We start from the raw sequence: 25,988 nt of genomic DNA, 5'->3' as shown, positions 1-25,988 counted from the left end.
AGGGGTAAGCCATGGGGTACAGGTCTCTGGCACAGATTCTGTCCCTGTTGTTCAGAAGGGAAGGGGGGAGAGGAGTAGAGCATTAGTCATTGGAGACTCCATAGTTAGGGGGATAGATAGGAGATTCTGTGGGAACGAGATACACTCGCGGTTGGTGCGTTGCCTGCCAGGTGCCAGGGTGCGTGATGTCTTGGATCGTGTTTTCGGGATCCTTAAGGGAGAGGGGGGGCAGCCCCAAGTCATGGTCCACATAGGTACCAACGACATAGGTAGGAAAAGGGATAGGGATGTAAGGCAGGAATTCAGGGAGCTAGGGTGGAAACTTAGATCTAGGACAAACAGAGTTATTATCTCTGGGTTGTTACCCGTGCCACGTGATAGCGAGACGAGGAATAGGGAGAGAGAGGAGTTGAACACGTGGCTACAGGGATGGTGCAGGAGGGAGGGTTTCAGATTTCTGGATAATTGGGGCTCATTCTGGGGTAGGTGGGACCTCTACAAATGGGATGGTCCACACCTGGACCAGAGGGGTACCAATATCCTGGGGGGGGAAATTTGCTAATGCTCTTCGGGAGGGTTTAAACTAGTTCAGAAGGGGCTTGGGAACCTGAATTGTAGCTCCAGTATACAGGAGGTTGAGAGTAGTGAAGTCATGAGTAAGGTTTCAAAGTTGCAGGAGTGTACCGGCAGGCAGGAAGGTGGTTTAAAGTGTGTCTTCTTCAATGTCAGGAGCATCCAGAATAAGGTGGGTGAACTTGTGGCATGGGTTGGTACCTGGGACTTCGATGTTGTGGCCATTTCGGAGACATGGATAAAGCAGGGACAGGAATGGTTGTTGCAGGTGCCGGGGTTTAGATATTTCAGTAAGCTCAGGGAAGGTGGTAAAAGAGGGGGAGAGGTGGCATTGTTAGTCAAGGACAGTATTACGGTGGCAGAAAGGACGTTTGATGAGGACTCGTCTACTGAGGTAGTATGGGCTGAGGTTAGAAACAGGAAAGGAGAGGTCACCCTGTTAGGGGTTTTCTATAGGCCTCCGAAAAGTTCCAGAGATGTAGAGGAAAGGATTGCAAAGATGATTCTGGATAGGAGCAAAAGCAACAGGGTAGTTGTTATAGGGGACTTTAACTTTCCAAATATTGACTGGAAACGCTATAGTTCGAGTACGTTAGATGGGTCCATTTTTGGCCAATGTGTGCAGGAGGGTTTCCTGACACAGTATGTAGATAGGCCAAGGAGAGGCGAGGCCATATTGGATTTGGTACTGGGTAATGAACCAGGACAGGTGTTAGATTTGGAGGTAGGTGAACACTTTGGTGACAGTGACCACAATTCGATTATGTTTACTTTACTGATGGAAAGGGATAGGTATATACCGTAGGGCAAGAGTTATATCTGGGGGAAAGGCAATTATGATGCGATGAGGCATGACTTAGGATGCATCGGATGGAGAGGAAAACTGCAGGGGATGGGCACAATGGAAATGTGGAGCTTGTTCAAGGAACAGCTACTGCGTGACCTTGATAAGTATGTACCTGTCAGGCAGGGAGGAAGTGGTCGAGCAAGGGAACCGTGGTTTACTAAAGCAGTCGAAACACTTGTCAAGAGGAAGAAGGAGGCTTATGTAAAAATGAGACATGAAGGTTCAGTTAGGGCGCTCGAGAGTTACAAGTTAGCTAGGAAGGACCTAAAGAGAGAGCTAAGAAGAGCCAGGAGGGGACATGAGAAGTATTTGGCAGGTAGGATCAAGGATAACCCTAAAGCTTTCTGTAGATATGTCAGGAATAAACGAATGACTAGGGTGAGAGTAGGGCCAGTCAAGGACAGTAGTGGAAAGTTATGCTTGGAGTCCGAGGAGATAGGAGAGGTGCTCAATGAATATTTTTCATCAGTATTCACACAGGAAAAAGACAATATTGTCGAGGAGAAGACTGAGATTCAGGCTACTAGACTAGAAGGGCTTGAGGTTCATAAGGAGGAGATGTTAGCAATTCTGGAAAGTGTGAAAATAGATATAGGGAAAATATATATAGGGATTTATCCCAGGATTCTCTGGGAAGGAGATTGCTGAGCCTTTGGCTTTGATCTTTAAGTCATCTTTGTCTACAGGAATAGTGCCAGAAGACTGGAGGATAGCAAATGTTGTCCTCTTGTTCAAGAAGGGGAGTAGAGACAACCCCGGTAACTATAGACCAGTGAGCCTTACTTCTTTTGTGGGCAAAATCTTGGAAAGGTTTATTAAAGATAGGATGTATAATCATCTGGAAAGGAATAATTTGATTAGAGATAGTCAACACGGTTTTGTGAAGGGTAGGTCGTGCCTCACAAACCTTATTGAGTTCTTTGAGAGGGTGACCAAACAGGTGGATGAGGGTAAAACAGTTGATGTGGTGTATATGGATTTCAGTAAAGCGTTTGATAAGGTTCCCCACGGTAGGCTACTGCAGAAAATACGGAGGCATTGGATTCAGGGTGATTTAGCAGTTTGGATCAGAAATTGGCTAGCTGGAAGAAGACAAAGAGTGGTGATTGATGGGAAATGTTCAGACTGGAGTCCAGTTATTAGTGGTGTACCACAAGGATCTGTTTTGGGGCCACTGCTGTTTGTCATTTTTATAAATGACCTGGAGGAGGGCGTAGAAGGATGGGTGAGTAAATTTGTAGCTGACACTAAGGTCGGTGGAGTTGTGGACAGTGCGGAAGGATGTTACAAGTTACAGAGGGACATAGATAAGCTTCAGCGCTGGGCTGAGAGGTGGCACATGGAGTTTAATGCAGAAAAGTGTGAGGTGATTCATTTTTGAAGGAATAACAGGAAGGCAGAATACTGGGCTAATGGGAAGATTCTTGGCAGTGTGGATGAGCAAAGAGATCTCGGTGTCCATGTACATAGATCCCTGAAAGTTGCCACCCAGTTGAGATGGTTGTTAAGAAGGCGTACGGTGTGTTAGCTTTTATTGGTAGAGGGATTGAATTTCGGAGTCATGAGGTCATGTTGCAGCTGTACAAAACTCTGGTGCGGCCGCATTTGGAGTATTGCGTGCAATTCTGGTCGCCACATTATAGGAAGGATGTGGAAGCATTGGAAAGGGTGCAGAGGAGATTTACCAGAATGTTGCCTGGTATGGAGGGAAGATCTTATGAGGAACGGCTGAGGGACTTGAGGCTGTTTTCGGTAGAGAGAAGAAGGTTAAAAGGTGACTTAATTGAGGTATACAAGATGATCAGAGGATTGGATAGGGTGGACAGTGAGAGCCTCTTTCCTCAGATGGTGATGTCTAGCACGAGGGGTCATAGCTTTAAATTGAGGGGAGATAGATATAAGACAGATGTCAGAGGTAGGTTCTTTACTCAGAGAGAAGTAAGGGCGTGGAATGCCCTGCCTGCAACAGTAGTAGACTCGCCAACTCTAAGGGCATTCAAATGGTCATTGGATAGACACATGGACCATAAGGGAATAGTGTAGATGGGCTTTAGAGTGGTTTCACAGGTCGGCGCAACATCGAGGGCCGAAGGGCCTGTACTGCGCTGTAATGTTCCAAGTTCTATGTTCAGTGCATTATCACCCAGGGGATTAGCAAAGATCCTGATTGAGTGTCTTCATTATTTGGGAATGGATAAAACGAATAACTCCTTCCTGACAGTCATTAACGATAGGGGAGAGACTAAATGTTGACATATTTTAATAGACATTTGTGAACAAGCAATTGTTTTGAAAATATCCATATTTAGAGGTGTAACACCAGGAGGGCAATAACACCAAGAGCCGAGACATTCCCATCTTCTATTGGAACAGAAGTTATTTATTCTACTCCTGGAATATTTGCTAAGGATGAGGAGGTTAGACAGTAACTCAATGGCGTGACTGCCGGAAAAAGTGATGACCTCAAAGAGATGGAAATTCAAATTGTCTTTAATTTCCGGATATGCGTGTGGAGCTAACTTTAAGACAATGAACGTTTTTTTTTACAAGGGCCATTGGAACCAAGACCAAAGAGCTCCCCCGCCCTTTGAAAGGAGTTTAATATACTATGCCTTCAAATATTATGGGGCCACTTAGTGTACAAAAGCTTAGGAGGTGTTACTGGGTTAGGGTGGAAGTGTGGGATTAGTAGGGTGCTCTTTCCAAGGGCTGGTGCACTCAATGGGCCGAATGGCCTCCTTCTGCACTGTAAATTCTCTGATTCTATAAATTCTATGATTATCCTGACCTCTGCATCTGTATTCCCCAATGAGCATTACTTATAAATGAGGTGACGCGTTTCACATTGCTCAGAGAATGTAACAGAGGTTGGGCAGGGGGGGGGGGGGGGGGGCGGGGGCGGTGAAAGAGGTGCAAGAGATGCTCCTAGATTTCGGTTTTTATGCACAGCCATTACTTTGCCACTGGTATATCTGGGGGTTCGTTGTTAAATCGCCCCCATTGTATTAATAGATAAGCCATGGATCTTGCTGAACCTATCAGATGTTCCCTCAGGTTTCCAGCATCCGCAGCACTTTGCTTCTTAACATGTTCATTTGCAAATGGCGGCAGATAAAAGGGTACTTTTTTCTCCATTATATTTTTTAAAATCCTGTTTCTTTCCAATGCGTGATTCTGAGGTCCCCACTGTTTCTAATGGCCCATCATCTACTTTATTGTTTCAGGTTGTTAAGTTAAAGCGCATTTTGTGAGGAGCTGGTTGTCTTTATCTGAAACCACCTGTCAGATTCCCCCCCTCCCCCCCCCTTCCTCTGAGAAACGTTTCTATTGACTGCAAGGCTCTCTCTGCATTGCCGATATGAGCAAAATACCGCTGGTGTTGGAAATCTCAAATGAAAACAGACACATGTTGGAAATCCTCAGCAGGTCACCCAGGAGAGGGGAACAGAGTTAACGTTTCAGGTCGATAACCTTTCATCAGAGCTGGAGAATATAAGAGATGTAACGGGTAACATGGCATGTTACATCTCCAAGTTTTTTTTCTTCAATTCTAATGAAAGGCCACCGACCTGAAAACGTTAACTCTGTTTTTCTCCACAGGTGCTGCTAGGTCTGTTGAGAATTTCCAGCATTCTCTGTAATTGGCAACTCTAAATTGGTGGTAGCCATGAAGATGCAACCTGGAGTTGGCTTTGGCCTGTTAACACCGGCGATAGAAGTGAGCCAAAAAAGAATTAGCACCTTGCCGCACAGGCACCGTTTGCGGTTACTGTGGGAGTTTGTCTGGGGAATACCTGCCTGTGGATGTGACAGAACGTTCAAACTCACATACAACATTAGAGGTCATTTTCCGAAGTGATTTCATAGAATTTACAGTGCAGAAGGACGCCATTCGGCCCATCGAGTCTGCACCGGTTCTTGGAAAGAGCACCCTACCAAAGCCCACACTTCCACCCTATCCCCATAACCCCACCCAACATTATGGGCAATTTTGGACACTAAGGGCAATTTAGCATGGCCAATCCACCTAACCTGCACAGCAGCATCCAACTTTCCTTGTCAATTGTCGTCAAGGAAAATATTAATTCCTTTCAGGATAGTTACAGGTGGCCTTAATTTTACGTTGGCAAATCTGCAATCGGTCTCAACGTAAGTCCTTCAAATGTATATCAAACTCTGGAAGAAATTTCGATCAAAATAAGGGGAGACTGATATATTATAAAATGAGTTGATAAACGCATCTTGTGTATGTGTTGATTCACATTAATAGAATTATGTGTTACTGCTGTAATAGATTAAATATTCTTGTTATGAGAACTGCAATTTTCCGCTGTTCCGACTGTAAAATCGTTAATTTTGTCACACCATGCAACTGATGGCAACTGCACCCAACATTGACTTACAATTTCTCACCATGCAAATGAAAGTTTTACCGACTCATAGTCAAAATAAACAGCAGTTTGGAACAAATGGCAGATTCATCTTGTTTGAATAAAGTGCTTCGCTGTCCTTCGGCAGCCAGTTACAAGAAAAACAGTACCTGAGTAGAAACGAAATACTTTCATCCAACTCTTTGCAATCTAGTAATAGTTTGATGTTATTCATTGTTATATCGCTGCCTAAAGTTTCTTCCTCTTCAACAGCCTTTAATGGTGCAGCTAAATGGTATCGAATTGGAAACATTCGTTTCTAAAGCGAGTTCCTTTGAAGCACCTGTTGCTTTGGGAGTTTCACTCCGCTCTTCCAAGATTATTTACATTCTCATTTCACTGTATTTTAGCCGAGTGTGTTTGAACTAGCAAACGTGAACAAGCTCCGCTCAGATTAAATGTATCTTTTCGCCAGCTTTTGTTTCAACATTGGAAGTGTCGCATGCCGAGAAACGTCAACAGAAAAATGTATGTAGCTGGGTCCAGACATTGTTACTTTTCCTCTCAGCCACTTACCGTCTTAATCAATTACAATACAACTTGATGCTTAACTGTAATGTATGATTGTTTTTACTTGTTGAGACGTAAAACCGTCCTTCTTCAAAATCGTCCTTCTTTCATAATAGTTTTTCCATTGAAGCTAAGTAAACTATCTTTGTTTATTGTTTTGTATTCTTGTGTTTACCCATGTTTACAATGTGGTTCGCTAGCATGGTTCAGTGGAACATACATAGGGCGCACTGGCCAATATTTATTTCTGAACCGACAATTCATTTTTAAAGCGCATTTAACTTCGAAAATGTACCACGGTGCTCTGTCCGTAAAAAAGATTTGACATTGATATTTTCCGAGGCAGGGAAAAAAAACTCAGGAAAGGGTGACCAATAACTTGATTGAAGATTAAAAAAAAGGTTGGATATACTCGGCAAATCTGGCAATGTCCTCTCCAAGGATGCTGCCAGACTTATTTTATTTCAGATTTCCAGCATCCCGCAATATTTTGCTTTTATATTAGCTTGATTAAAGAGATAGTTTTTTTTAGGAGCACCGATAAAAGAGAGAGAGATGGAGAGGCTCAGAGAGGGGCTTTCAAAGCTTGCGGGGCAAGGCAGTCGATGTGCGAAAATCTCAAAGGCTTCCAGGGATTGAGGAGCCAGGGGTGCATTTTAACAGCCAGGTCTAGCTAGAGGTGACAAGGGCATGAACGAGGGTTTCAGCAGCAGATGATTCAGGGAAGATCAGACTGAGCAATGTTAGAAAGGTGGAAATAAGCATTAATGGTGATGGTGGGAATATGTAGTCAGAGACTCAAATGGGTAACAAAGACCTCAAGCTTGCAAATGGTATTTCTCAGCTGAGGGATGGGAACGTTAGACTGGGAACTGAGTTTACGGCAGGAACCAAAGACCAAATTTCTAGTTGGAGGAAATGTCTACTTACCCACTATTGGAGATTGGACGTGTATTAAGGGTCCAAGAAGGTGTTGGTGAGATGGAGCTGAGTCGTTTTGGCATACCTGTGGAGCCAGTTGTGATTTTTTTGAATGATAGGGCTGATCATTCATTTGGGAATTCCAGATGTAACAGAGTAAGAGTGGGAAAAGAAGATGGGTTAGAAAGGAACCGAGCAAAGGCAGTTCAGTTGGGCAATGGGGAAGAGGCCTTGGAGAAGGATTGTGTGGTCGCTGGTGGCGAAAGCTGCCGTCAGGTTGAGAAGGGACAGTTTATGGTCAGTTACAAAGAATATCATTTATGACTTTAATTTTGGGTCAGATCCCAGCTGAAAGGGAAATGGAACTTTTAGGTTTCTAGGAAAACAGAAACTAAAACAGAAACTAAGATGGAAACTTCAGGTTTCTGGGAAAACTGAATCTGGTTGAAACCAGATAAAAAAAGACACAGAGCCATCTCAGTGCAGATGAACCAGTGGTTCTGATCAGGCAGGTTGAAGGAACATGAATGCTTGCGCTGGGGGTCGGGATAAAAAAAATAGGTTACTGCCATTGCTTCAATCCAAGAGATTCAGTCAATTTCCAAACCAGGTTAATAATTTGCCTTTAATTCTACGGGGCATCAACCTTAGCTAACAATCTTTTATGAGGGAATTTATCAAATGTCTTCTGGAAATCCATATAAATAATGTCCCTTATCAACTATTTTAGTTCCCGCTTTAAACAATTCAATCAGGTTCATGAGGTGGTGATGTAGTGGTATTGTCACTGGACTAATAATCCAGAGACCCAATGTACTGCTCTGGGGTTCCAGGTTCAAATCCCACCACTGCAGATGATGAAATTTGAATTCAATAAAAATCTGGAATTAAAAGTCTAATGATGACTGTGAAACCATTGCCGATTGTCATTTAAAAAACCCCACCTGGTTTACTAATGTCCTTTAGGGAAGGAAGTCTGCCATTTTTGTGTGATCTGGCCTATATGTAACTCCAGACCCACAGCAATGGGGTTGACTCTTAACTGCCTCTCGAGGGCAATTAGGGATGGGTGATAAATGCTGACACGTCCACGTCCCATGAATAAAAAATAAAAATAAACCTGTCGATCCTTTAGTCGATCAGCTGAAATATTTCAAGGTGTTTAGTCATCATATCCTTAATTATAGATGCTAATTATTTCCAGGCAACAGATGGAGATGATGTATAATTCCTTTCACCTTTCTTAAAAAACTGAACAACAATTTTCCAATCTAAAGGAACAGTTCCTAAATTGAGAGAATGTTGGAAAATTATAATTAGGCATTTGCAATATTCTCACTGACATCTTTCAAAATCCTAGAATAAAAGCCATTTGGGCCTGGGGATTTGTCGCTCTTTAACGTCATTCATTTCTTTAGGGCAACCAACCATACCATATTTTACATGATCGTCCTCTATTTTTTATATTTGGCTTGCCTCACGTAGGAAAACACCTTGTGATACCATTTCTCCTATATTTTTATTTGTGCCTCAAAGTCAGGTGCTGTGGAGGCTTAAGAATTCTGGTCTCCATGGTGGCAATTTGAGTTGACTCTGGCTGCTGCCTTTGACTCTTTGCTGGAGTGCAGTCACACTTGGCCGGGTGCTCCTGCCGCGAGGAAGAGCAGGAATGATGCAAGATGAGGCTGCATGGGGAGAGTGGAAGTGGTGGCTTGAGCAGGTCCAATCAGGTACTGGTTAGTGGTGGCGGCGAGATTGAGACAGAACCAGAGGAGAGCTTAAAGAGCTCAGGAACTGACACTGATGACTCAGAGCTCCTGGAACCAACTTAAAACATCTATTTACAGTCTATTTTGCCATCAATTATTTTAGGCACATTTTTCTTCAACGCTGTTGTTTTGTTTATGTTAATATTGGTGATTCCTGCTTATGGTATTTCTAAAGGATAGGCTTAAAGACCACAAGTATACAAACAGACAAGAGCTTTATTGGAAAGGCGTTTATTCGATAGGTTGTAAAGATAAACTGCCCATTTGCCCATGCAAATGGCCAATGATATCATCAATACGTCACGTGATTGGACTCTTAAAGTGACATGTTCTGGTTAGGAACAATCATGAAAGATAACACTTTCCTCCTCCTTTACATTAGAGGATCCTGAAATGAAACACAATATAAGGTTAATCAGAATTTACAATATGAATAATTAATAAACACAAGAGTCAACAAGTTTGACGTTTCGGAGGACATCAAGTTCTGTGTGGTTGACAGTGAACATCAGGCCTCTGCTTTCCCTGTTGACTACAACCTCTGGTGTTTTTGGTTTAGTCTGGACGTCGTCCGCAGTTGTCTCAGAGTCGATGCATGTTTGCAGGTTGACTTGGTGTTGACATGTCCTCAATGTTTCTGGTACTGTAAGGTCGTCAGGAATGTCTAGGTCTTCACTTTGCATAATCTGTTGTGGATTCTTAGTTAACTGTCTCTGACAAACTAGTTCTAGTTGCTAAATGCTGATCAGTGTGTCTTCTCCACACTACATCATCCCAAGTTTGAATGGTGTCAGAGACCGGTCCTGTCTATGCTAAGAAAATAGGAGGTATCCACTTCTTACTGGTAGTATAGTTCTTTGCCAATACTTCCTGAGTTTAGCCCTGTTCTCACATCGCAAAAACCTGACTTTGCGGTTTCCTCTCAACAATTTCTCTTCTTAGGTGGCTTCAACAAATTAAACATTGTGCATAACTGATATTTTACCATGAGTAATGCTGGAGAACTTTGGGTTGTCGAATGTGTTGTATTCCTTTATGTGATCAGGAATTGGCTTAGTCATTTTGACAATGATCCTTGCTCACGTGTTACCTTTAATGAAGGCTTCATTGTCTGAACAAACCTTTCAGGCAGCCCATTCATGGAAAGATGATAAGAAGCGGATCTCATGTGTTGGATTCCATTCTCCTTTAACTTGTGAATTCTTTCAAAATGAACTGTGGTCCATTGTCGCTAACTAGTTGTTCAGGATAGCCGAATCTTGCAAAAATCTCACCCAGTCTTTTTATTGTTCTCTCCAAGGATGTAGTCTTCATAATGGTGACTTCAAGCCATTTCGGGTGCGTATCCACCACAATGAAAAACATTCATCCTTCAAATTGCCCAGCATACTCTAGATGCACTCTTTGCCATGATCCTTCTGACCGTCCTCATGGGTGCAATGAAATGAAATCAAAATTGCTTATTGGCACAAGTAGGCTTCAAATGAGGTTACTGTGAAAAGCCCCTAGTTGCCACATTCCGGCACCTGTTCGGGGAGGCTGGTACGGGAATTGAACCGTGCTGCTGGCCTGCTTTGGTCTGCTTTCAAAGCCAGCGATTTAGCCCTGTGCTAAACAGCTCCTTCTCTAGCACCCAATCGTGCTAGAGGTGGTAGGTTTCAAACCTTTGCACTGGTCTAACACTGTGCCTGCTTTATCCTCTATTTTGCTATCGAATCCTGGCCACCAAAAATAGCTTCTGCCGATCTCCTTCATCCTTACGATCCCATAATGACTTTCATGAAGTTGGCTTAGGACACATTCCCTTAACAATGGCGGAATGATGACTCTCGTTCCCCAGAGGAGAGAATCAGCCTGTACGGATAATTTGAGTCTTCGGTTAACATAGTTCAACTCCAGGCTTGCTCTTGCCACAAAGTACCATGTCCATAACCTCTGACTGGAGTGGATTATTTCCACTCTTAAAGTTACCTTGTTCCAATTAGGAACAGACGTGAACTCACAACACTGCTCCAATTCAACACTAGATTCATTGGGATGTCCACAATTTTGATCTCTATCTAAACTGTACATACTGACACAAATAATTATCAACATGTCTGCCATTTCCTAATTTTATTTTCACCGTTAGCAGTTTCCTCATTTGGCCAGGCTGTGACTGCTCCTGACCACCTTCTTATTTTTGAGTTGATTTTGATAATCCTTACAAGTTATTTTTATCTGCCCTTGTTGTAGTCTTACTATTTTATGTCACCATCAGTGTTCTTGTGCAAACTGTTCCCATTTGCTAGGATTTGTGGTATGCTTTACATTTTTGGATACTTTTTCTTTCTGCTTTATGTCATCGCTTTAGTTAGAAGTGTGAGGTCATACATTTTGGTAGGAAGAACATGGAGAGACAATATAAAATAAGGGATAACATTCTTAAAGGACTGCAGCAGGGGGACTTAGGGGTATAGGTGCATAATCATTGAAGGTGGTAGGATAGGTGGAGAGAGCGGTTAATAAGGTATGTAGTACCCCATGCTTTATTAATCGGGGCATAGAATACAAGAACAAGGAGGTAATGCTGTACTTATACAGGACACTAGTTAGATCAGCTGGAATACTGTGTGTCATTCTGGGTACCACAATATAGGAAGGATATGAATGAATTCGAGAGCATGCAGAAGAGGTTTACAAGAATGTTTCCAGGGATCAGAAACTTCAGTTACGTGGATAGCTTGGGGCTGTTCTTGCAGATAAGGCTAAGAGGAGATTTGGTAGAGGTGTTCAAAATCATGCCATGGTTCAAGAGTAGATGGGGAGAAATTGTTCCCACTTGTAAAACAATCAAGAATGAGAGGGCACAGATTTAATGATTTGCAAAAGAAGCAAATGTGATGTGAGAAAAAATGTTTTCACATGAGTGGTTCAGGTCTGGAATGCACTGCCTGGAAGTATGGTGGAGGCAGGTTCAATCGAGGCATTCAAGAGGGCATTGACTGGAAATAATGTGCAAGGGCACGGGGAAAAGGCAGGGAATGGCACTAAGTCATGATGCTCGTTTGGAGAGCCAGTGTAGAAACGATAGGCCAAATGCCTCCTCCTGCGCTGTAAACATTCTCTGATAGTTATGATTGGTATTTTTATTGGCAAGTAGAGATCTTTCTGCTTGGGTATAAACTGGTTGTGTCACAAATTCTTTTGTGAATACCTCCCACTGATCTTCTGTCATTTAACCCGTTAGCAGATTTGCCCAGTTTAGTTTACTGTGGGCAGCCTGTCTTATTGCATTGAAATCAACCATACTTAAATCTTGAATCTTAGCATTTGCTTCACCTTTCTCCATTCAACCACTATCTTGAACTTGATCATATTAGAATCATTATTGGATCAAATGTTCATACAATGTTCACTACTCATTACTAAATCTAATATCCATAGCCCCTTGTTGGCTCTGGACAAATTGTTGCAGAAAACTAACCCAGATACACCCAACAAGTTCACTACCTTTCTGACATGTGCTAATCTGTGTATCGCAAATCTACATTAAAGTTAAAACCTCCCATTTAAACCTGTGGCTACAGGCTTGCAATCGCTGATTGATACAACCTGCCATCTCACAGCTACCCGGAATCTATACACAACCTCCACCAGTCTTAAATCCTTTTTTTATTTCTTAATTCTACTCATAAAGTTTCTACTGCCGGTTTATCTCCCTTATCATTGAAGCGATTTCATCCTTAATCACTTAAGGCACTTAATCATTAAATTCAAAGATACCTTGACAATATTTATGAAATTAAAAACGGCTCAATGTCGAAATGTGGTATAACATTAAGGCCTCACCAACCTCTTTTAATGATCTCCTAAATCGCCTGTATGCAGCCGTTTTGATCATTTCTGCACTCCTCAAACAGCTCAGCGTCTGTGCTGCATCTTATCGCCCTCTGCAGGTTCAAATCCTTGCCTTGGGCTTGTAACAAGGGAAACAGAATTAAACACTCAGATGAATTGAGAAAGCCGAAACACGTCTTGGAGTGGCTGAAACGATCTCCCTCAGTCCTGAGTTGTCCCTGCATAATGTGTTTGGAAACGGTACAGAATACGACTGGCCGGCAAAGGAGCACATCGCAGGAACTATGAACGCCGGGCATCAGAATGAACACTGGTGGATTTCTATAAGGATGTTACATTTTTTTTTGCCGCTCATCCCTCGTTGCAGCAACCGATTTTATTTTACTCAACTTCTGGCTCCAGTGACACATCCCTTCCTGCAAAATTGAGGGGGGAGGGGGGGGAAGACTCTCAGGTCTTGATTTTACATCGAGGTCCCCTTGAATGCAACAATAGCTGATGGTTATGAACCACCCACACGATCTCAGAGCAGGGAAGTTCCACTGCGCCCTCAGTCTTGCGAATGGCTCCTGGTATTCCGCACATCAATGTACATGCAAGCCACCTCGCCTTCTTCTAGAGGCACTGGGCTGCCAACAGAGTGGAGAAGTGGAACATGTCGAGCTCTGCTATCGCCTACCGAAACCGCCGGGCGTGATTACGTTTCCTGAACTTGTTGCTGGGGGACTGTGAAAGCTTTTTATTTGAGGGATACTCCTGCTATTGCTCCGGTCCGGGTTCTTCGCCTTGACTATACACACACACACACACACAATGCACACCCGTTAATATATATACGGATAGAAGAGAGGAGTGGGGTGGGAACTGATCGCAGGACCGAGACCTTCAGGCCTCCGACAAGTGGCCGACTTTCCGGAGAGGTAAGGCAAGCACATAGTTAAAATGTTCTTTTGACAACACCTGGTGAAATAAATGTATGTTTGCCTCTGGAGTTGAAGTCTGCAGGTGCGCCCGCTGCAATAATAAGACGGTGCTGGTTAAAATGCATGTGTGTGTGTGTGGATACACACAAAGCAAAATTAAATGTGTGTGTGTGTGGGGGGGGGGGGGGGGGGGGGGTTGTGCAAAAAAAACCATTCTGGAGCCTGGGTGAGGGTTTGGCGCCGGGATTTGTTCTGTGTATGTTTTATTTGACCAGACTGGCAAGTGACACTGGGCTCTTCTTCTCTTTGCAGATGTGGGGCGTGCAGCAGCCAGCCTGGTTGTGAGGGTCCCGGGGAAGGCTGACCGGTGGGGGTGTGTGTGTCCCCCTCTCTCTCTCTGTGTGTCCGAGCAGCCGGACAGCCATGGCAGCGGGCGTGGCCGCCTGGCTGCCCTTCGCGCGGGCCGCCGCCATCGGCTGGATGCCGGTGGCCTGCCAGCCCATGCCCGTCGCCCCCAGGGAGCGCCGGCGGCCGGGCGACGGCCTGGTGGTGCTGAACGTGAGCGGCCGCCGCTTCCAGACGTGGCGCAGCACCCTGGAGAGGTACCCGGACACGCTGCTGGGCAGCTCGGAGCGCGACTTCTTCTACAGCGAGGAGATCGGCGAGTACTTCTTCGACCGCGACCCCGACATCTTCCGCAGCATCCTCAACTTCTACCGCACCGGCCGGCTGCACTACCCGCGCCACGAGTGCATCGCGGCCTACGACGAGGAGCTGGCCTTCTTCGGCGTCGCGCCCGAGATCATGGGCGACTGCTGCTACGAGGAGTACCGCGACCGCCGGCGCGAGAACGCGGAGCGGCTGCTGGACGACGCCGAGGACGAGCTGGGCGCCGAGAGCCGCCTGCCCTGCATGACGGCCCGCCAGCGGGTGTGGCGCGCCTTCGAGAACCCGCACACCAGCACGCCGGCGCTGGTCTTCTACTACGTCACCGGCTTCTTCATCGCCGTCTCGGTCATGGCCAACGTGGTGGAGACGGTGCCGTGCGGCGCGGGGGCGCGCACGCTGCCGTGCGGCGAGCGCTACGCCCTGGCCTTCTTCTGCCTGGACACGGCGTGCGTGCTGATCTTCACGGTGGAGTACCTGCTGCGCCTGGCCGCCGCGCCCAGCCGCGCGCGCTTCGTGCGCAGCGTCATGAGCGTCATCGACGTGGTGGCCATCTTGCCCTACTACATCGGCCTGGTGATGGCCGACAACGAGGACGTGAGCGGCGCCTTCGTCACGCTGCGCGTCTTCCGCGTCTTCCGCATCTTCAAGTTCTCGCGCCACTCGCAGGGCCTGCGCATCCTGGGCTACACCCTCAAGAGCTGCGCCTCCGAGCTGGGCTTCCTGCTCTTCTCCCTCACCATGGCCATCATCATCTTCGCCACCGTCATGTTCTACGCCGAGAAGGGCTCGACCGCCACCAAGTTCACCAGCATCCCGGCCTCCTTCTGGTACACCATCGTCACCATGACCACGCTGGGGTAAGTGCTGGGGTGGGGCCTCGCCTGCTTCCACCTCCTCTTGGTTATTTACAACCCCTACCTGTGGCAACACACTGGGTCCAGAGGAGCTGTCTGCTTCCACCTCCTCCTCCTCTTGGTTATTTACAACCCCTACCTGTGGCAACCCAACAGGGTCCGCATGTGCTGCGACCAAGGGGCATGCTTGCAAGCCATCTCATGTTTAACACAGCACCTACCCACGTTTGTTGGGTAAGACTTTGTAAGATTTCTGACTGGTTATTTAGAGTCACTCTTTTGCACCCCCCTCTGAGGTCACCGAGTTTCAAATTCTGCTGGGAAGGAAAGGTGTGAAAGTAGCGCCAGCACTTTTGAAATGTTATGATGTGCAGGTACCAGCGTTGGACTGGGGTGGCCACAGTAAGAAGTCTCACAGCACCAGGGGAAAGCCCAACAGGTTTGTTTGAAATCGCTAGCTTTCGGAGCGTAGCTCCTTCATCGGGTGAGCGATGAAGGAGCTGCGCTCAGAAAGCTCGTGAAGCGAAACAAACCTGTTGGACTTTAACCTGGTGTTGTAAGGCTTCTTACTATGCTCCTCCTGGTTCTTTGGAGTCACTTATTTGCACCGCCATCCCACCTCTGTGGCCACAGAGCTTCAAATTATGTGGGAAGGGAAGGTGTGAAAGTAGCACCAGCACTTTTGAAATGTTATGATGTGGAGGTCCCGGCGTTGGACTGGGGTGGGCACAGTAAGAAGTCTCACAACAACAGGGTAAAGTCCAACAGGTTTGTTTGGAATCACTAGCTTTCGGAGTGTAGCTCCTTCATCAGCTGAGTGATGATGGAGTGGCGCTCCGAAAGCTACTGATTCGAAAAACCCTGTTGGACTTTACCTCGTGTTGTAATATTTCTTACTATACTCCTCCTGGTTATTTAGAGTCACTTATTTGCACTAACATTCCCCTGTGTGGCTACCGAGATTCAAATTCTGCTGGGAAGGAAAGGTGTGAAAGTTGCACCAGCACTTTTGAAATGTTATGATGTGGACATCCCAGTGTTGGACTGGGGTGGACAAGTAAGAAGTCTTACAACACCAGGGGAAAGTCCCAACAGTTTTTTTTGGAATCACTAGCTTTCGGAGTGTAGCTCCTTCATCAGGTGAGTGATGAAGGAGCTGCGCTTCGAAAGCTAGTGATACGAAACAAACTTGTTGGACTTTAACCTGGTGTTGTAAGACTTCTTGCTATACTCCTCCTGGTTATTTAGAGTCACTTATTTGAACCAACATCCCCCTGTGTGGCCAGCGAGCTTCAAATTCTGCTGGGAAGGAAAGGTGTGAAAGTAACACCAGCACTTTTGAAATATTATGATGTGGAGATGTCGGTGTTGGACTGGGGTGGGCACAGTAAGAAGTCTTACAACACCAGGTTAAAATCCAACAGGTTTGTTTGGAATCACTAGCTTTCGGAGTGGAGCTGCTTCATCAGGTGAGTGATGAAGGAGCTACGCTCCAAAAGCTAGTGATTGGAAACAAACGTGTTGGACTTTACCTGGTGTTGTAAAACATATTACTGTACTCCTGATTATTTAGAGTCACTTATTTGTCCCAACATCCCTCTGTGTGGCCAACGAGCTTCAAATTCTGCTGGGAAGGAAAGGTGTGAAAAAAGCACCAGCACGTCTGAAATGTTGGAACACAGTTAAATTTTTTCCATATAAACGGCATTGCATGTTTCCAACCCAACACATGTGGATAGGTGCTCTGTTAGACATGAGGTATCTTGGAGCATGCTCCTTGGTCGCAGCTCCTCTGGACCCAGTGGGCTGCCACAAGTAGGGCTTGTGGGTCCAACTGGAAGCTTTGGCTTGCCATCTTTGAATTGCTTTTTTATTGGAGCCAGGTCCCTTGTTGAACAAGACCAGCCCTGCTCTGAACTTATTGGTGTTCTGTCAGTGTGTGCAATGAGGTGGAGAAGGTGTGAAATTAATCACGAATATCAATCCGATAATGTGTTCACAGTGAAGAGTCCCTCCAAGTTTCACACATCAGTGTGGTCACAAAGAAAAGGGAGCTGGTCACAGGATAATTGAAAGTTTTTGATAATTTCACCCCTGATTGATGAATGGGGCTGGTTTAGCGCAGTTCGGGGCTGGTTTAGCGCAGTGGGCTAAATAGCTGGTTTGTAATGCAGAACAAGGCAGCAGCGCGGGTTCATTTCCCGTACCGGCCGCCTCAAACAGGCGCCGGAATGTGGCGACTAGCGGCTTCTCACAGTAACTTCATTGAAGCCTACTTGTGACAGTAAGCGAGTATTATTATTATTATTACTGAGTGCTTGACGTAATTCTGGAATCGTTTGCATCTTGTGCTCTTTCCCCAGCCATCAGTATGTGTGGTTTCAGTACATAAATGATCTGTGCCCATAGTTATGCAATGCATTGTGGCAATGACTGTAGCTCCAAAAGTAACTGACATCACTATGTTGCCACCCCGCTTCAAATTCGACTGGGAAGGAAAGGTTGGAAAGAAGCACCAGCACTTTTGAAATGTTGGTACGCAAAGTTACATTTTTACTAGATAAACTGCATTGTATATTTCCAACTCAACAAATGTGGATAGGTGCTCTGTAAAACATGAGGTAGCTTGGAGCATTACCTTGGTCACAGCTCCTCTGGACCCAGTGTGCTGCCACAGGTAGGGATTCTTGTGGGTCCAAAGCTTTGACTTGCCTTTTTTGAATTGATTTTTTATTGGCTCCAGGTCCCTCGTTGAATAAGACCAGCCTTGGTCTGAACTCTTTGGTGTTCTGACATTGTGTGTCGATGATGCAAATAAGGTGTGAAATTAATCACAAATTATATTCTGGTCATGTGTTAGCAGTGAAGAGTCTCATTAAGTTTCACACATCAGTATGGGCACAAAGTAAAGGGAGCTGGCCACAGGCTAATTGAAATTTGATAATTTCACCCCTGATTGCTTGGCATAATTTTGGAAAATGTCAAAGACCAGTTAAATGAGCATTGATATATTTGGACTGACATCACTGTGGCCACCAAGCTTCACATTCTACTGGGAGGAAAGGTGTGAAAGAAGCACCAGCTTTTGAAATGTTGATACACAAAGTTACAGCCATATTTATTTCTAGATAAACTGCGTTTGTATATACCCAAATAATGTGGATAGGTGCTTTGTAAAACATGAGATATCTTGGAACTTGGTTGTCGGTCTCAGCTCCTGTTGACTTAGTGGCTGTCACAGGTAGGGATTGTTGTGGGTCCAAAGCTTTGGCTTTCCCTTTCTGAATTGCATTTTTATTGGAGCCAGGCCTCTTGTTGAATAAGACCAGCCCTGGTCTGCACTCTTTGGTGTTCCGACATTGTGTGTGGATGATGTGGAGAAGGTGTGAAATTAATCACGAATACCAATCCAATAATGTGTTAGCAGTGAAAAGTCCCTCCCAAGTTTCACACATCAGTATGGGTCCAAAATAAAGGGAGCTGGTCACAGGCTAATTGAAAGTTTTTGATAATTACATCAGATTGCTTGACATAATTTTGGAAAGTTTGAATCTTGTCCCCTTTCCCCAGCCATCAACACATGTGGCTTCAGTACATAATTGATCTGTGCCCTTAGTTTTGCAATGCATTGTGGCAATGACTGTAGCTCTCTTAAGAAACCTTTTGGAGACCAATTAAATGAGCGCTGATTTATGTTGACTGACATCACTGTGTTGCCACCAAGGGAAGGAAAGATGTGAAATCTTGGTATGCAAAGTTACAACCAGATTTTCTCCAGATAAACTGCATTCTATATTTCCAACTCAACAACATGGATAGATGCTCTGTAAACCATGAGGTAGCTTGGAGCATGCTCCCTGGTCGCACCTCCTCTGGACCCAGTGGGCCACCACAGGTAGGGATTGTTATGGGTCCAACTGGAAGCTTTGGCTTGCCGTTTCTGGATTGTTTTTTTATTGGAGCCAGGGCCCTCGTTGAATAAGATCAGCCCTGGTCTGAACCCTTCGGTATTCTGATATTGTGTGTCGATGATGTGGGGAAGGTGTGAAATTAATCGTAAATTCTAATCCAATTATGTGTTCATGTAGAAGAGTCCCTCCAAGTTTCACACATCAGTATGGGCACAAAGTAAAGGGAGCTGGTCACAGGCTAATTGAAAGTTTTTGATAATTTCACCTCTGATTGCTTGACATAATTTTGGAAAGTTTAGATCTTGTGCTCTTTCTCCAGCCTTCAACATGTGTGGTTTCAGTACATAATTGATCTGTGCCTATAGTTTTGCAATGCATTGTGGCAATGACTATAGCTGTGCAAGTAACTTTTTTGAGACCAGTTAAATGAGCGTTGATTTATTTGGACTGACACCACTGTTGCCCCCACGCTTCAAATTCCACTGGGATGGAAAGGTGTGAAAGAAGCTCCAGCACTTTTGAAATGTTGATATACAAAGTTACAGCCAGATTTTTTTCTGGATCAACTGCATTTGTATGGTTCCAACCCAAAAAATTAGGATATGTGTTCTGTACAACATGAGGTAGCTTGGAGCATTGTTCTTGGTCGCACCTCCTCTGGACTCTGGCTGCCACGGGTAGGGATTGTTGTGGGTCCAAACCTTTGGCTTGCCCTCTTTGGATTGCTTTTGCTTGGAGCCAAGTCTCTCATTGAATAATACCAGCCCTAGCCCTGAACTCTTCGGTGTTCTGACATTGTGTGTCGATGATGTGGAGAAGGTGTGAAATTAATCACAAATACCAATCCGATAATGTGTTAGCAGTGAAGACTCCCTCCAAGCTTCACAGATCAGTATGGGTCCAAAATAAATGGAGCTGGTCACAGTTTTTGATAATTACATCTGATTGCTTGACATAATTTTGGGAAGTTTGGATCTTGTCCCCTTTCCCCAGCTATCAACACGTGTGGTTTCAGTACATAGTTGATCTGTGCCCACAGTTTTGCAATGCATTGTGGCAATGGCTGTAGCTCTGTAAGTAATTTTTTGGAGACCAGTTAAATGAGCGCTGATTTATGTAGACTGACATCACTGTGTTGCCATCAAGGAAAGGAAAGGTGTGAAATCTTGGTATGCAAAGTTGCAACCAGATTTTCTCTAAACCAACTGCATTCTATATTTTCAACTCAACAAATGTGAATAGGTGCTCTGTAAAACATAAGATAGCTTGGAGATCAAATGCATCATGCTGTGTCTGTTAAACCATAAAATTGTATTTCTCTCCGATCTAATGGAACAAAGCAGACATCTTCTCGAGTGGATAATGTGGTCCTTAGGACTTAGGTCCTTTATGCCGAGCAAAAGTAAAGACATTGGAGTGAAAACAATCTTATTCCTTTGGTTTCATCCATTTTATCTGGTGTTACCATAGTGTTAGTTGATCACCCTTCTCCATCTACTCTCTCTTGCAATCCCGTTGCTTTTAAGTCTCTCATCACCACATCTTTTCATCTAGTTGTAGGCCTTCCTCTTCTCCTTCCTGGCAATTCCATTTCTATCAGTCGCCCTCACCAAACTTTCCCTCTTTCTCCACAACAGATGACCATACCATTTCAATCTCTTGGCTACTTTATTTGATGCTCCCACAATGCTAATAACGTTGCATTTCATCTTTCTCAGATTGTTAAATTAATTTATGTGGACAGGAGGAGATGGGTGTTAACAGGTCTTGCACTGAGGTGATGTCTTACACAAAACTTTGCTGCAAAGAATCTTGTGATAATTAGGACAGGCGACAATCATGGTGCAGATAAATTGGACTGCCCTGTAGTTCAGGGCATTACACCTGTTTTCCAACAATAATTATAAACTTTTAGTTCTGTTTTGTAAACAAAATACATGTGTATGTATAACATTTCAAAACACGAGTAAGCATTTTACAAAACATTGTGCAGTTTAGATCAGGTCTTGAGTGGAATGCTGGTGTGCTATGAGAAGTCTAAAAAACTGGCTTGTTTTAAATATATATTTTTATTCGATTTTTAACATTTCAACACAACAAAGTAAAACGACAAAAAATCCAAATCCCCCCCCCCCCACATCCTTCTACATCTCGGTAACAGAGCAAACACCATTCTATTTGCCCCCACCCTATCCCCCCATAATCTCACTCACGCTCCCCCCTCGCCCTCTCAGCAGCTGATGGTAACCAGCTCTTTAAAGTGTAATATAAACAGACCCCATCTCTTGTGCAGCCCCTCACTCTTTCCCCTCAAAATGAGCTTAGCACAGGAATTCCATCAAATGCCCAGCCATACTGAGGCAAATGGCAGCGAGACTGACCTCCACTTGAACAGAACCTGCCTGCGAGCAATAGCAAGGCGAAGGCTAAAACATCTGCCCCCGCTCCCATCTGCAGCTCCGGCAAGACCGACACCCCAAATATGGCCCAACAGGGGACTGGGCTCCAAATCCACATGCAGGATCGCCGACATGCTGAAAAACAACCTCCAAAATGGCTCCAACTTAGGGCAGGACCAGAACATAAGTGCATGATTGTCTGGACCCCTCCCACACCGTTCACAAATGTCCTCCACCTCCTCAGACAACCAATTCATTCTCAACTTCATTAGGTGCGCTTGAGGTACCACTTTTGGCGGTATCAACCCCAGCCTTGCACACGAGGTTGAGTCATTCACCCTCCGAAGGACCTTCCACCGCAAGCCGTCTTCCAGCGTCATCCCCAGCTCCTCCTCCTATGCCGCCCTATCCTCGTCCAAAATCCTCCTATGGATCGCCGAGTTGACCCCCCCTCCAGCTCCATCACCGACAGCAACCCCTCCAACAACGAGGAGGGTGGTGCCACTAAAAAAGTCAGGAAAACCTTTGTCACGAAATCCCGCAGCTGCATATACCTAAAGGCCTTCCCCGGTGGAAACAAACCTCCCCGTCAACTCCAAAACTAGCTGTAATCTCTGGATACATCCAACAGAATATTGGCTGGATAAGAGTGGGGTAGACCATAATATTTCTTGAAGATAAGCTCCACAGCAGAAATGACTCTGAAGTGATATTGTTGGAAACTGATGAAAAGGTGAATGTTTGAATAGTTATCTATAATTGATGTGATTTAAAATAACATTCTTATGCATTCAGAGAAAGTTGCATTATCATTTAATATGTGTATTCTGTTGTATTAGATTTTATTAATTTAATTTACTAATGATTGTATTTGGGAGGGACTTAGAAAGTTATCAAGAAAGGAGCAACCAAAAGGATTGGGAGATTAAAAAATTTACCAAAGGATGATTAAGAAACTGATGAAGAGAAAAGAGGATATGAGAATGAATATAACCAGAGACTTAAAAACAGATTGTGAACGTTTCTATAGGTATGATGCCACAAGGGGCCGGTACTGGAGGGGCGGATTTTCCATACTCGCTTCTTCATTTTTTAGATTGCGTCCGTCTCTCACTCAACATGGCTGCTGGGCACAACTAGATCTTACACAAAATGACTGCCAACAATCCCAGAAGAAACTGTTGACTTTCAACCGGAAGTGAGTCCACATCAATCTTGGAGATGAGGTTCAGCTGTGTATCCTTGGATAGACTATATAAGTCGAGCAATAGTGAAGGGTGGAAGCCTTCGAGTGGAAGCGAGGGGGATGTTGGATTCCTGTGTGAATTACTTGTGCTTTGTGGATTACGACCAGTACCGGACAAGGAACCCGCTTTGGAACCTGACTACGGACTGTATGAGAACCTGCCTCGATAGCTTGAGCTCTTTTTCCATTCATACCACCATTAACTTGGATATGTGGCTACACGTGTGTTAATGAATAAGTTGTTCATTGATTTGACTTGGTCTTCTGGTTACTTACATTGTGTCTCTAAATCCCACCTACATCATCGCCCGACCCCTTGCAACGTCACAAGGAAGAGATTAGAGCAAATGTGGATTCTTTGGAGGCAGGGAATGGAAATGGGGAAATTATAATTATAGAATCATGGAATGGTCATAGAACATAAGGAGGCCACTTTGCTCACCATATCAGTGCTGACTGTCTTAAGAACAACATCGAGAGTCCCAGATAATTATCAAATTCTGTTTTGAAGGATGCAATTGAATCCTTCTCCACCACACTGAGGTCGTCAGAACCTTCCAGATCCTAACTACTCACGACATAAAATCCAGTTTCAGCAAGCAGTGTGGCTGAAGACGAGCTTAGAGGCTATAATTTAGTTCATTTTTGTGACACTGGGAGTAACAGAAATAAAATGGTAATGGAAAGAAAATGGTAAAATGAAATGATTTTTGGCAAAAGGCAGAGAAATAAGATGGTGTAAAATCAACCCTCAAAAGTTGGCTAAGCTCATCCGAATGACCTCTTGTTATAAAAAATAATTTTCTCATGTTCCCATTGGTTTGTTTGCCAATTATCTTAAGTTGATATCCTCTAGTTCTCGACCCTTCTGCCAATGAGAACAGTTCCTCTCTAACTATTCTGTCTAGACTGCTCACGATTTTGAAACAGTTGTATCAGATTTTCTCTCAGCCTTTTGGATTTGGACTTGTTTATTGTCACATGTACCGAGGTACAGCAAAAAGTATTTTTCTGTGTGCAGCTCAAACAGATCATTTGGTATATGAAAAGAAAATATGTAATAGGGCAACACAAGGTACACAATGTAAATTGAAGCATTCAGGAGCATAGTATCAATCAGACCAGACCATGGGAGGGTCGTTTAGGAGTCTGGTATCAGCGGGGAAGAAGCTGTTTTTCAATCTGCTTGTACGTATTCTCAGACTTTTGTGTCTGCCGCCCAATGGAAGAAGTTGGAAGAGTGAATAAGCCGGATGGGAGGGGTCTTTGATTATGCTGCCCACTTTCCCAAGACAGCGGGAGGTGTAGATAGAATCAATGGATGGGAGGCGGGTTTGTGTGATGGACTGGGCGGTGTTCACAACTCTCTGAAGTTTCTTGTGGTCTTGGGCCGAGCAGTTGCCATACCAGGCTGTGATTCAGCCAGATAGGATGCTTCCTTTGGTGCATCTGTAAAGGTTGGTAAGAGTCAATGTGGACATGCCGAATTTCCTTAGTTTCCTGAGGAGGTAGTGGCGCTTTTGTGCCTTCCTGGTCGTAGCATTGAAGTGGGTGGATCAGGACAGATTTTTGATGATGTGCGTACTTAGGAAATTGAAGATGTTAACCATCTCCACCTCAACCCCATTGATGCAGACAGGGGTATGTACAATACTTTGCTTCCTGAAGTCAATGACCAGCTCTTTAGTTTTGCTGGCATTGAGGGAGAGATTGTTGTCATTTCACCACTCCACTAGCTTCTCTATCTCCTCCTGTATTCTGACTTGTCGTCATTCGAAATCTGACCCACTACGGTTGTGTCGTCAGCAAACTTGTAGATGGAGTTGGAGCTACCTTTTCTTTAAAGAGAACAACCCCGGTTTCTCAATCTACCCATGTAACTGAAGCCCCTCATCCAAGGCACTATTCTCATCAATCATTTCTACAACCTCTGGCTGAACCAGCATTTTGTAAGGGCTCATCAAAACGTTATTGCTTTTGTACTCTGCGCCTCTATTTACGAAGCCTAGGTCCCTAGGTGTCTTTATAACCATGTCCTCAACCTGCTGCCTATATTCCCTTGAGTTTACAAATGAGAGGTGATCACAGATATTGTGTAGAACTCATGGTCATCGTCTCAGAATAAAGGGTTCGCCATTGAGGACTGAGATAAGAAATGACTTCACTCAAAGGATTGTGAAACTTTGGAATTCTCTAGTGCAGGAAGCAGTGGATATCAGATGTTGAGTACATGCAAATGAGAGATCAACAGATTCTTGGAGATTAAGGGAAGCAAGGAATATAGGATTAGGGTGGGAAGGTTTAACTAAGGTTGAAGATTAGTCATGACCTTGCCGAATGGAGGAGCAAGCTCGAGGGACTGAATAGGCTATTCCTGTTCCTATTTCCTATGTACCCCAAGGCCCATGCTCACATTGGAGAATATGATTGACAGTGCTCTCGTATTTCACCTATGTGATCATTTTTCATGTTGTACTGCAAGTTGGATGTTGATTTCCCAGGGGGGGTGCCCTGTGACTGAACCAGCTCCTGCTGTAACTGGATGACTACTTTCCAGCAGCATCACAAATTAGTAATCAAGATCGGGAAACTTGACTGATTTCCATGTTCTCTAGTCCGGTTATAGATTATGGCAAAGTGCAACTTTCCAGAATAGTTTGCTTATTCGTGCATGCCAGATTTACGAAACGCTTTGGGAGATTTCTGTACTTGTACACATAATGTTGACTAAAGTTAATGGCATCAACAATTTTTTTTTTGTTGTCTGCAAGTACTGTATTCTGAATTTGTCAGAAGATTCATTTAGTCTATTACCAATGTAATGGTACTAGCTGGACGTACCGGTTGCCTAATTAACTACAGAATGATGGGCATTTCAAGTTTTAACGTTTTACTTTGAGAGATGACAAAACACGACAATTCTAAACATTGGCTTTGGCTGAGACAAGTTTGAGAGTATATTTTTCTCTGTTCATTACAAAAGAAGGCATGAGTAGTAAATTATTTTCCCTGCTTTAAATTTGCATCTACTTGTCTCCAGAAATAGTGAGCGGACGAAAATATATCATTTAGTCTCTTAGCTCATTCTGTACATGA

The 25,988-nt window shown here is 44.4% G+C and overlaps 1 protein-coding gene and 1 long non-coding RNA gene across 4 annotated transcripts in view; one reads left to right on the top strand and one right to left on the bottom strand.

Moving 5' to 3' along the window:
- Positions 1–9,265: 9,265 nt before the first annotated feature.
- Positions 9,266–13,012, bottom strand: LOC140396525 (uncharacterized). The gene is made up of 2 exons (XR_011936561.1): positions 12,886–13,012; positions 9,266–10,904 (listed from the first exon to the last, which is right to left on the bottom strand). It is a non-coding gene; the product is annotated as an uncharacterized lncRNA (long non-coding RNA).
- Positions 12,976–25,988, top strand: part of kcnd2 (potassium voltage-gated channel, Shal-related subfamily, member 2) — a 610,750-nt gene continuing 597,737 nt past the window's right edge. Inside the window, exons 1-2 of one of the 3 annotated variants that reach the window (XM_072485223.1) lie at positions 12,976–13,810; positions 14,126–15,339. In XM_072485223.1, the coding sequence (XP_072341324.1) occupies positions 14,237–15,339 (1,103 nt within the window). In that variant the 5' untranslated portion in view covers positions 12,976–13,810; positions 14,126–14,236. Of the gene's footprint in view, positions 13,811–14,102; positions 15,340–25,988 lie in introns of those variants that run through there. The other 2 variants (XM_072485225.1, XM_072485224.1) reach the window with 2 other exon arrangements.

Source organism: Scyliorhinus torazame, chromosome 19 (assembly GCF_047496885.1).
Source record: "Scyliorhinus torazame isolate Kashiwa2021f chromosome 19, sScyTor2.1, whole genome shotgun sequence".
Lineage (NCBI taxonomy): Eukaryota > Metazoa > Chordata > Chondrichthyes > Carcharhiniformes > Scyliorhinidae > Scyliorhinus > Scyliorhinus torazame.
Note: the sequence above shows the minus strand (reverse complement) of the source record. Positions and strands in the feature narration are given on the sequence as shown.